General features: G+C 44.4%; 1 protein-coding gene across 3 annotated transcripts in view; it reads left to right on the top strand.

Moving 5' to 3' along the window:
- The first annotated feature begins 516 nt into the window (after window positions 1-516).
- The window catches only part of LOC135920565 (protein HGV2-like), a 33,749-nt gene continuing 21,673 nt past the window's right edge, over window positions 517-12,592 (top strand). For 2 of the 3 annotated variants that reach the window (XM_070525835.1, XM_065454884.2), the window contains exons 1-4: window positions 521-752; window positions 4,141-4,379; window positions 6,095-6,178; window positions 12,136-12,360. In XM_070525835.1, coding sequence (XP_070381936.1) covers window positions 715-752; window positions 4,141-4,379; window positions 6,095-6,178; window positions 12,136-12,360 — 586 coding nt within the window. In that variant the 5' untranslated portion in view covers window positions 521-714. Of the gene's footprint in view, window positions 753-4,140; window positions 4,380-6,094; window positions 6,179-12,135; window positions 12,361-12,592 lie in introns of all 3 variants that reach the window. The other variant, XM_065454885.2, reaches the window with a different exon arrangement.

The following is a 12,592-nucleotide window of genomic DNA, read 5'->3' as shown; positions in this document are numbered from 1 at the left end:
AAAGCAAACAGTACAACTACAGTGCTGATGATGTGCTGATGTCATTTCAGAGAATTCGTTTTGTTGGCGCTGCAGATTTGCCAAAAGTTCCGAAGCCGTGCCCGCTACGGGGGTAGCCTTTGGAGAGCGCCCGCTCAACGCCGCCCACAGTTCACGCCTCTAACGCGGTGGCTTTCGAACTTTTCGCAAAGGCTGTACTTTTGACCACGGCTTTAATACACGGACATAAACGCTGCATAACACCGCGCGCGCAGAAGCTGTTGAATTACGCGCCATTGATATACAGATTAGTCACGGCCCCTTCGCGTTCTCTCCTATGCATGTTTCACACAGTTATATTACCAAGCTCTGTGGCGAGTTACTCCGTGATAATCGCAACCTTCAATGCAAAACGTGTATAACGCTCTTCGGTATCACGACGACGGTGTAAGAATATTATCACGACGCATCTACAGCGCTAAACTACAGAATAAAGGCATATTAAGGCTAAACAGGCAACATTTTCCCTCTCGCAGTTCGCCTAAGCTACACCAGCGCCGCGCTGGTTCTGTTACGTGAGCATTATTTTGCTCGCAGAAGCGAGGCTACGTGCGTTTGTCGCTGTGTCGCCCCTCCACTCGCTTTTCAATCCTGCTCAAGGCGCGAAAACGTTTGCGCGCCTGCGTTTGTCGGCTGCGTTGCGTGTTGGAGGCATCGCACATCACTACTTCGAGAATGGCCGACGCAAGCTCGCAGCCCGCCAAGCCAGAGGGGTAAGTTGAATGAAAGTGACCAACGCGGGAAGCAACGGGACAGCATGCACTTTCTGTCGACGCGGTCTCGCGACCCATGCTGCTCAAACAATACGCTGTGTAGTCGAAAAGTGAATAATATGTCGCGGTTGGTTGTGGCTACGTTCCCGTGGACCTCGGAGGTATGCGGCGCGCTGTTTTATTTGAGAAAAAAAAAAGCGCGCGGAAAGCGCGCGCTCAACGTCATTTTTTGTGAAGCCACTTCGCCGACGCGGGCAGACTTGTTTCCCCCGCGTCCTTTTATGTCAGATGTGCGTTTCCTAAATCTCAGGTCGCGTGGTCAATAAGGAAGACGTCTTAAGTGGTTATAACTAATTTAAAGTTTGTGTGGAAGCCTTGAAACCCCACTTGGCGTTTGTATATGCACCGCCGTTCATTCGTAACGGGCTTGTCAACATGCGAGCGGAGGCGCTACTGCCTTCTTTCGGTGGTATTCTTCAAGCTAATATCCTTGAGGCTCGTTATAACGGTGACGTCTACTGTACGCGAAAATACCAATTACTATTACAGCTAATGTTCCTGCTACACTCCAGTCAATGCGTCACAAACGGGAATGTATTAACCTCACAATTTGGCTACGTTCGTCCGACCGATGGGTTGTCAGCATTTTTGTTCCCGAATGCGCACTTCTAAACGACTAGCAGCTGTCTGAGACATTTTTCAATGTAGTTTATGACGGCTATGCTTCCTTAATGTCCTCTTCTGATATGTTGAACAACGAATAATAACAGCTCTTGCGGCCCTATGTTCCACTCTTGTTACCATGACAATAGGTCCTCTTAGTACTTCATTGTCGTGCACAGAGTAGAGTACTGTGGCATAGTACAGCTTTAACTATTAATCAGTGTCTCATTAACAACCGTTAGTAAGTAGCACAAAGTGATGTGATCGTACAGACAACAGTAATGAACTTGACAACACCTAACTTGAGAAGGCGGCAGCTTGGAAATGGAAAGGTCATGGTCTTTGTTTCCGAATGCCTCTACAAATATACTGGTTGACCAGACGTGCCTCTGTCAATTGTTTTAACATCCTGTAAGATTCTGCTGCGCTCTGGCTCAATTTTTGTACGAACGTGCTGTACATCTTTTTTGTAGTGCAAATGCTTCAAAATTGTCAGTATGCTCTCACATTTCAAGACCATTGTTTTTTATAATATGGCACAATTGGGTCAGTCAAGTAATCAGCTGTTTTCAAATATCTGCAACTGGACTACAGGTGCTTTACAATGCCCCCCTTCACCCATTACTGCAACTTGGCCTTCCTGATGTCTTCTACTTCTCGTGGCATCATGACATGTCTTGTCATGGAGTACAAAGGCTGCTGTTGTTGTTGTGTGTTTGATAGACTTAATGGAAGCGTGTTCAATGAGAGGTCAGTGAGAAAGGTAAAACGAAGTGCGGTCATTCGTGAATGGTTGAATATTGCAAGTGCAACAGATGCTGCAGTGGTGTGTAGGACTGCTTTTGCATCACTGAAAAAAAGACGGCAGATGAGGGAAAGCAAAGCCTGTTTCACGTGCTGCGATTCTGTGAGGTGGAACATTACAAAATATAATTCTGGGGTTTCACGTGTCAAAACCACAACCTGATTATGAAGCTTACCATAGCGGAGGACTTTGGAATAATTTTGACAACCTGGGATTTCGTAATGTGCATCTCGGCCTAAGTACACGAACGTTTTTGCGTTTCACACCTACCAAATTGTGATCGCCGTTGCTGGTGCTGAAGTTGGGACATGAGGTCAGCAGCGCAACGCCATAGCTATTAGGTCACTGTGACAGCTCACGGAACAGTTCAACTAGTGGCACCATGCTGCTGTGGTGCGAGGTTGGTTTCTCAAGTTCGAGCATTTGTTGCCGCTGCAATAACCTCGTCCTGCGGCAAGCACATGCCCCCTCCTCCATCTTTGAGATGTTAAGCACGATGATTGGGTGGATGGGTACATGGATGCATGAATAAGTTGACCAGTTTATGGACAGTGGGATCTGAAAAAATGGTGAATTTGCTCTTAGTTTGTGACCATAGCCAGTAAGACTACAACACTATTCTTAGAGTAGGTTGTCATGGTAGCATCATCCCTTCTGTTGATGTTCATTTTGGTACTCTGCAAAATACACTGCCTGGTATGTGCTGTGTGCATCATAACACTTTACAGCACATGCCTCTGAGCTCTTGTTTTACTTAAAGAGCCTTGTGAAGGCAGAAGTACTTGTATGCATTTTTATTATTTATGTCACCTTTTCATAACGAAACTTCTAGGCCCTTTTATTATGAGTCATTGTCATTATTTTGATATTTGTATATTTTACACACTTTACAGCGACCCGTTTTTAGGCCTCCTTACAGCTACACATCTACCTTTCCAGCTCAATTTGACTATTTCGTCACTTATACAATTCATTACCATATGTCATGGCGTTCCTTGGCCATAGGTGGCCCTTGTGCCGTTAAAAGCCTACATCAATCAAATCAAGGCACAAACACATTGTCGCCGCTGTTGTGCTGCCCCTGTGCCACTGACGAGTCACGCATGGAGTGTTAGAGGGTCTGTAGAGATGCTGTGTATTTTGCAGCTGGCCATGGCAGCCGCATTTTGATGGAGGGGAATCGTATTGTGGTTTTGGCATGTGAAATCGCAGAATACAATTTTTAACATTTTTGTATTTGGCAGCTGACTGTGCCATATACTAATACTTTTTACTGTCGACGTTGCACTCAACTTCTTTGGTGGTGGAGTAAGGGCAACATTCTGCCTTCTGCTGCTGGCATGAATGTTGTGTGCAAGCACACTATGAGCATGCTACTGTTCCTGCTGAGCAGCTGTGCGATTGTTCTGGTCTGAGCAGTGAATGCCAAGATAACATTCTAATATTTCACTGAATGTTGACTAATGCCGCCAATTTCCTGTCGGTCTCATCTCGTGCACTATTGAGGTGCGACGCCTGCAGCGGCACTGGCAGCTGCCAGGGCACTGATCCTTCTGGCCAGCAGGAGTTGCTTTGCGTGCTGCGTCATGCCAACCTTGTTACAGCTGTGTATGGCTGGAACGCTGTCTGAAAAGTTCTAGTGCAACATTAAACTTTGCTACCCCTGTGAGTGTTTCGCCCCTCAGGCAAAACTACAAATCTTTTCTTTTTCTTCTTTTCTTGAAGTCTAAACAGTGCAAATGACGGGACGAGTGAGAACACAAACAATGAACATGGGGTACATATTGAAGTATATATTGTATATGGGCTGTATATGAGCTAGACCACATCAGTGCTCTAGTTCTTCCCTTCCTTCCTTCCTTCTTTTTCCTTTCTTTAAAAACACTGTATTAAAACGTATTGTGGACAACTTGTTTCCAGGGAAGCAAAGCCCAAGGCAGAGCCCTCGGTGGAAGCGGCTATGCTGCTCTTCCAGGGCAAGAGGCACCTCATTGTCCAGGATTACACATCAGCTGTGGTGAGCCTGCAGGAGGCCTGTGAGCTTCTGGCGAAATTGTACGGCGACACTGGCAAGGAGTGCGGGGAGGCCTACCTGTGCTATGGACGGGCATTGCTCGAACTTGCCCGACAGGAGTCGGATGTGCTGGGAGATGCCCTGGGTGAGTGAGGTCCGTGTTTATTTGGCATTAGCATCATGGAAGGAGCTCATTCCATTGCTGTCCGTGGCTCTGTCCATGGCAAAGGCTTGCTAGCTGACAGATCAGTATACTGTTGTCCCTTGTATATGGGCTGGTCAACAGCTTTCCCACTCGTGATGTCATGTGCATGACCCTGTTCACACCATGACGCTTGAAGAAAGGACCGAGAAATCTTGGAGAGAAGCAAGTGACTGTTTTTTGAAATATCAGTTGGTTATTTATAACACCAACAGTCATGAAATTTCGCTTTGGCTAAATTCGAGAGCGGCTTGGATCAGAGAGCACACGGGTACAGCCGATATTCTAATTGACATTAAGAGAAAGAAATGGCGCTGGGCTGGTCATGTAATGCGCAGGTTAGATAACCGTTGGATCATCAGGGTTACAGAATGGGTACTAAGAGAAGGGAAGCGCAGTAGAGGGCGGCAGAAGACTAGGTGGTGCGATGAAATTAGGAAACTCGCAGGTACTAGTCGGAATCAATTGGCACAAGACAGGGGTAATTGGAGATCGCAGGAGGAGGCCTTCATCCTGCAGTCGACATAAAATAGGCTGCTGCTGCGGAATGTGATGAAATTTGTTATAAATGAGCAGTACATATGATTAAAGTTGTCTTGGCAAAGTCGTAGGGCTGGTAATTGCATAGTTTTTCTTCTTAGCATCCTTTTAACATTACCTAAGCAGGCAACGCATGTACCTGGTAGTTGTTGCTACAACTTCAGCTTGCCACAGGCAGCTGCAGACACCACCTCACCTTGGAGGTCATGCTGAGAAGCCTTGTGCTCTAGGTCTTGCTGTAGGTCTTATGCTGTATATCACGCACAATTAGTGCTGTGTCCTATTGTTCTTTGTCATCGTCTGTCTGTTAACCCTTTATCATGTGTCACTTCCGGCAAGCAGTAATGTCATTTTTTTGTTTTGTTTTGGTATAATTTTTTTTTTTGTGAGCTGTGAATGCCAAATTTTTGCACGGAGGCTTCTCTATATCTACGCTATCTTAAACTAGGTTTTTTACGCTATTCGGAATTACGTTCTGTTGGCCTTCAATGTCTCCAAAACAACACATGGACTTTGAGGCTCTGTAGTGGAGGGCCGAGATCAGTTTTGACCACCTGTGGTCGAAATCGTTGCTTAAATACGGGCCTAAACTAGAGTGAGTGTTCTTACATTCCACTTCCATTTATGTGTGGACACGATGGCTGGGTATCGAACCAACAGCCTTGTGCTTTGGTACAAAAAGATTCCTATTTGTGCATTTGACAGGAACTTATTTTCAAAGGGGCAGTAAACAGAAACACTAAATCAGTTTAGGCCGGTAACATTGTTCTTGGAAATTGCAATTTGCATTTCTTTGTTGCAGAATGCTTAATGACTAGCCGAGAAAATGAAGTCCAGCCTATTGGTTTTATTGGTATTGGTTTTTTATTGGTTTTTTGGATTTAATGGCATTCCTCTGTATTTAGGCTTATATGCAGTAAAAGTATTTATGATGTACATGTTGATTTCTCACTCACTTTTGAGCGTAACGTAATTTCGCTCTTAAAGTAAAACAGAAAATTCTCTAGCCACAAGTAGATGCTTAGGAATTCCAAGGTTGTACCGACCTTTGCGAGCATGCACGTGTTCTTCTTTAAGCTCTTGCTAAAAACCTTCCTGTTCTGAATCTAAATCTGCAGAGTCTGAAGAGGAGAAGGACGACGACGACGATGATGACGAAGAAGAAGATGGAGAGGACAAGTCGCGGGAAGAGGATTCAGCTGGTGAGGGCTGCTTCTTCACCCCTTGTCTGATGTGGAAGTGCGCATTACACCTTGTCCAGTGCATAATGCTTGTAGATTCTACCGGTCTAATTGTCATGCAGCCATCTGGAGCACATACCATTATGGTCACATGAAACACCAACCGGACAACTCAAACAGCGATGTAATGTGGTTGGAGCACAGAAAATGCAATTACAGAAACTGGAGAGAGTCCTGACATGACATTCTCAACTTGTAGTTATTTTTTAAAATTTTGTGTTCTATGAAAATCTAAGCCCTCTAAAGCTCTTCAAAAAATACTGGAAAGCATCAGATTAGGTTAAGTAATTTAGTACAATATGTGTTTTAAGTAATTTACTACAATATATGTGTTGTGATGAACCGGGGTCACCTTCAGTACCTCCAAAGTGGATGCAGAACATTGTCGTTACACATGGATTCGCTCCGTTCCGGCAACTTGACTGCTGCATGAAGATGCTGCATGAAGCACTGTTAATCATTTTATCAGTCATGCCTAGCTTTATCAGTATAGACAACATTGGCAAGTTTGCTGTTTCATGATGTCACAGTAATGTCGATACTGCTTTTATACTTTGATACCACTTTTAATGGTATCAAAGTATATTATAAATGTTTTCCGACATTTATGCTTGCCAAGTGTTATCCTTTAATGGCGGCTATTATATTGTGTTATTTAATACAAACTGTGGACAAAGGGTTAGTGCTGGGAGCGCAAAAATATATGGAAAAAACACACACACACACACAAAAGTACCCAAAAGTGTGAATACAATTGTCACGAAGCCAAGTGATTCCAGCATAAATGGTGCCTGGAAAAAGAGTATTAAATGTGTTGGTTCGGGCAAAATAGGGGTTAAAGCATTTTGATGGTTGTGGCGAGTTGGTCTCATGATTAGTGGATCTATATAGTAGGAGGGGTCGAGTGCCAGTTTGTTATTGAGTAAAGAAATTTGTCATAATTCTTTCTTAAAGGGACACTAAAGTAAAGAATGATTTCTTCTGCATCAGTAAATTACCGTTCTACAACACCAAAAACACCACTCTTACAACGATAAGACGTTTGGTAAGCGAGAAAAAGCACAAAAACGAAATACGGGTGGCGACGCCTACATAAGTTCCCGCACCTGGGGTCTGTGACGTCTTGGACTTTGATGGCATCTTCTAGGGCCTACTAATTATATATAGCGGTACAGCGGACTACATTGTGTTCTGAAGGAACCAAATATTAATCATGACAAGTTTCGGGAACCTTTATTCAGCCAACGCGGTCAATACCTTGGAATTCCTGACGTCACGCTGACGTACCGGCGCTGAGGTTTCGGCGCGAAATTTAAATACTGATACTTGGACCTTCATTTTCTCATCTAATAACCAAGCAATTTTTTTTAAATGACTGCCTGCTGGGTTCTCAAAGAATGCTCTATTAGTCTAAACTGATTTATTGTTTCGCTTTAGTGTCCCTTTAAGCAAATTAAGTAAGGAAATTTCATTAGATTAGTTATGGGGAGCCGCATGTCAGATGCTTGTGCACAAACTGGGCACCCTACCTTTGGATTCATTCAAGGCTGTTTATGGGAGGACACTGGTCTTAGACAAATAGCTGAAAGGTCAGTTTTTGAACATGTTAGGTTTTGGATCCTACAGTGTCTGATGCGTTATCTCGGAAATTTTACTCATCTTGTATCAATATTCTAGCCGTAATCGCGTTTTGTACCGTATAGCCTTGTTTAAGGGCCGCACATTTTTTTTTTTCACTATTTTTACGACACGAGACTGAATCCTTTGGTCAAAATGGTACCGGCGCAGTCTTCACTTGCGCATTCCGGATTCCCGGATGTACTGTTACATCACAGGTCAATGCGCAGCTCTCGCCATCCAGCAGCAGCACTCAGAAGTATGCAGCGCGCGTAAGTTCGCCGATAAGCGCGCGCGGCATTGGGACACCAAACGTGATTGCTTCTCCGTTGGAAATTTCCTTTTCAAAATTTGGGGCTGCCAAGTTGAAGGTGCAGCTCGTACACGAGTCAGTACGGTATCACGCCCACGAGCCGTATTTTTACTGATGAACGGACAAGAAAATGGCGCCTTCTTCTGTGACGCGCAGTTTCCATTCTACATTGCCGATCGCAACCATCTTGGCCTTCCTCCATGAAAGAGCCCCTCTTGTGCAGTTTTCGCGCCTTATTCGCGCCACCGCTACTCTGTGCGCTGAATGATGACGAAAAGCCCGCGAAAATGTTGTCCCGATGCACGATTCCATTCGTCGACTGAGGCACGTGACCGTAAGCACGCCACACCATTGGCCGATTTTCGCCTTCGTCCGTCCAGTCGGTCGTCGTCTGTCCTGCCCCGCGGGCGTGCGAAACTCGGTACCTACTGATGTCCAATTTAGTTTGTTACAAACCATAACAGGCGCTGACCGTAACGTAGGCGATCAGATAAAAAACGAGGGTTTAAGTTTCGAAAGTGCGCAGTAGCTGTGGAAGATATCAACGAATTGCTACCCGTTCCGAACGCCGCCGAAGCCTTTCCCGTGACTGCGGAATAGGCTTAGCAGGTAAGTGCGGTTAAGGCAGCGGCCGCGTTTCCACGGCATTCTAGCCCAATTACGGCGGCTCGAAGATTTGCAGAAGGAGGCCCATGAAAAGCGGCAAGACTTTGCTTCAGCGCCGGCTACCAAGTGAAAATTGGATTTTCTCGCTCACGTTGACGCCGCCATGGCTAGCTCCGATGCGATGGAGATGCGCTTCGTTATCGTAAGCCTCAATTCCATATATGCTCTGTTGTAAAGCGTCGTTTGCATGGTTTAGGTGCGGCAGCAGGCGAAGGTGAACGTTGTGACTGCGGTCTTGCCGTAAAGATAATGATCTCGCGTGCGATCTGGGCTTATCACGCCTCGGCGCGTTATTCGCCGCGCGGGAGCGGCGTCTGATAACGCGCTATCCGTTCCTCGCGAACTGCAGAATTCAGGACAGTTACAGCTGTAATTCTTTTGTTTTGTTAAGGTAAATGCATGAAGCTTAAAAGTGCGGCAAGGAGATTTTCTTTCCACTCTTTATTTGCTCCTGTTACGTGTTCCCTAGTAGCTTACTGTAAACATTGAATTTTTGATGGGCTGCTGCATTGCCAATTGTTGCTGGATTTGGAGACTGCTTGCAGCCCTTCACTCCTTAAACATTCTGCTGACCATTTATAGATTGCTATTGCTTTTGCCCCAATATTTTTGTCTCGGCAAGCAATAGTAATTTAATTATCTACATAATTATTTACTTTATCACTTTTACTTCTAATTCTTCTAATATCTAATTGTATCTTCTAATTGAATTTGATCTTAAGATAAGTAAGATAGCCCAAAGAATGAGATAAATTCATGACAGCTGTGGAAGAATGCGCGACATGGCATTACCATGATAAGAATTTACGTCGACCCAGTGGACCAAGTTCTATGCTAACTTGGGTCGAAGACAAATGCTCGTGTTTGTAGTGCTGCATTGGTCGTTGAATCGCTATTCCAGGTGGAGGAGGAGGAGGAAGCACATCTATTTTAACAACAAAAACAGGCAGGTGTCCTGCTTGTGTGCAAAGGCGCCCTCAATTCAGGGCTCCTGTGGCTCTTGCTGTCTCTTGGGTCCGCCGCACCAGTTGTTGCTGGTCACGAGGGTCCGAGCTTCAGCATGTCCCCCCCTTATGTTGCACTTAGTGTAGGGGTCCCAGGCAATACAGGTGTACTCAAGCTCTGGTCGAATTAAGCAGTAATAAGATAAGAGTTAAACAGATAAGAGAGCTTTTTGATGTTTGTGTTCTAGGAAACAGGTTTGGAAGCACGGAGGCACATATAGTAAAATTGCAGGGGATGGGTTACCAGTAAGGGTAACACCTAAATGTTTGTGTAGTAACTTTAAGTGGGGAAGAGCCTAACAAGCAAAAGGGTGACATTTTCTTGCGAGATAAGAGAGAAAAACAATTTTTTCTACATTTAGGTCATCCCATACCAATGCAGAATGCTATTCAGGCTGTCATTCAGGTCATTTTGGTTGTTGGTACAGGTTATTTCATTAGATACAATCGTCCAGAAGTAGTTGTATTTGAACATTTTGCCTAATAACATCATAATGCCATTGACAACAGGAACAATCAAAGGCCCAATACAGTGCTTTAATTTGTGGTACTCCAGATGTGACCGGAAGACGGGCTGTGTTGCCCGCCCACACTCACTCTTCCCCACTTCGCTGAAGTGTTCTGCGATTGAAGAACCAAGTAATTCTGGAATGCCATAGTTTATAAAAAGCTTAGGTATTAGTTTATCTTGAGGTATCTTATTGAACGCTTTATTGAAATCTAGAAAATTAAATTAATTTGGTTATTATCAATAGATGATGGTAGTTTCTATGACCTGGAATGTGTCGGTATTCTTTTCGCTTACCAGTGGTAAAATGTGAAAGTGGATCGTTTGACTTCCGTGAGACATATATTGTTTTGACCGACTAAAACTGCCCTGTTGGGGTTTCATTTAAATGTTTGTGATGGTATGTGCAAATTTTAATGCTTGGTAACTAATGTCACTCAAACAAAAAATGTGAAGTGCTCTTAGTCAGATTTATTGCATTTGTGTATTCTAACCTGTAGCCTAGATAGCAAGCTCTTTGGTCCCCCTTGCTACTGTTACAATTAATCAAATGCGCACCTGTACTGAAAAATGCGGCATGCCTACGTGTAAGTTATACTGTTCATTTCTTATTTCTTTTTTTGTGCATGCATGCTGGCAGCTCAGTTTCAGTATTGTGCTGCAAAGTGCATTTTGCCCTCCATAAGCTGACAATGGCAGCTGCATCGACATTGGAAGTAGGATTTCTACAGCTGGTTGTGACAAGGGATGTTACTCTGTACGGCGAACAAATTTATTTCTTTTGTCTTTTGTTTCAGATTCCCCCTCTTTATTGTTTTGGAAGGTTGGAGTGAGGGTTCTTTACAGTTGAACCTCTCTATAGCGAATTGAATCTTGAAAGTATGGTTACCCATGGTTTATTTCGTTGAGTATACATATTCTTGTAGCGGAAATGCGAAATCCTCAGCAAGAGTAACTTGAATCTGTGTGTTCTAGATCTGTGAGCATGTTTTGGTGAGCAGCTTCAATTGGCTGGCCCACAGCGGGTAACGCTGATCTACAGTCTTTCTGTGATCTTGCCACTTGCATGGTTGTATATTAATGATACCACAGAGCACATGTTTGTAATTTAGTGCTGTTCATGTGCCATGTATTGGCATTGAGACCTGCCAGCATAAGATGCTTTCCTGGTTTTTCAGAGGCATCACGCTTGAGTCTTCTGCATAGACCTGATTGCAACGTTTTTGTTTTGCAAATATCAATGTATAGGTTTGCAGCAAATTGTTATTGTCCTGAGACTTGAAGACAGCTTATGCACATATTTGCTTTTCAAGTTGGTTTTCACATTAAAATCTTTTAATTGCCACTACCAGATGCCAGAAGCAGCATCTCCACGTGCATCAACAAAGTAATCATCTCCTCATCTTTCATATGTTAAAAACTACTGATCTGCATAAATGCAGAGATTAAGCAGCATTGTGTGGTGGTTTGCCACATTTGCACTGCGTCCTGCATTTTCGTGTCATTCTGTGGTATTGGAAGCACACTTCGTTCATCACTGCTTAAATAATTTACAAAAGAATACAAACCACTGCTCAATATATGAAGTACAAGGGGTCTCGGGTTGCTGTAACAAGGGTATTTTCGTGTTAGATGCGATTTTGTTATGCTGTGCTTCGAGTCATTGTATATGTGGCAATATATAGTAGACGCCAGGCTTGTTGGTGCAGCAACAACTGTGCTGCCTTGAGGCGCAAGAAGGCTGGCTCCACAGTTTTACACGTGGTTCCGGCTAAGCCTTTCGCGCCCTTGTCCCAAATTGCTTCCGCAGGATCTTCTAAGGGAGGTAGTGATGAAGAGAGCGAGAAAAAGCAAGAGCAGCAGTCTGGTTCTGCTGCAGATGAGAAAAAGCAAGAGCAGTCTGGCTCCGCCGCAGAGCCATCAGAAATTCCAGGCGTAGCGAAGGCTGTGGAATCGAAAGACTCTGTTGGTAGTGGTGATGGTGAGGCGGCGGCAGGTGCCGCGCCTGAGGTGAAGGCACAACAGAATGGTGGAGGTGAGAGCCTGTACTTTGGGTTGCTGCAACAGCTCTTCGTACTCCTGTCTTTTCATCTTCTCTCATCACAGTCCGATTCGGTTCCTGCGGATGGCCGTTTTCTTTAACACCCTCTTAACATTGAAACTTTCAACCGTCGTTGAGCCAACAATTGATTTTAATGACAACTGGCATTGATGCCTCAATGACACTTGAGCTCAGGCAGTCGTGTCAAGTGCGTGCAAAAATATTG

Source organism: Dermacentor albipictus, chromosome 9 (assembly GCF_038994185.2).
Source record: "Dermacentor albipictus isolate Rhodes 1998 colony chromosome 9, USDA_Dalb.pri_finalv2, whole genome shotgun sequence".
Lineage (NCBI taxonomy): Eukaryota > Metazoa > Arthropoda > Arachnida > Ixodida > Ixodidae > Dermacentor > Dermacentor albipictus.
This window is presented reverse-complemented; position numbering and strand designations above follow the sequence as displayed.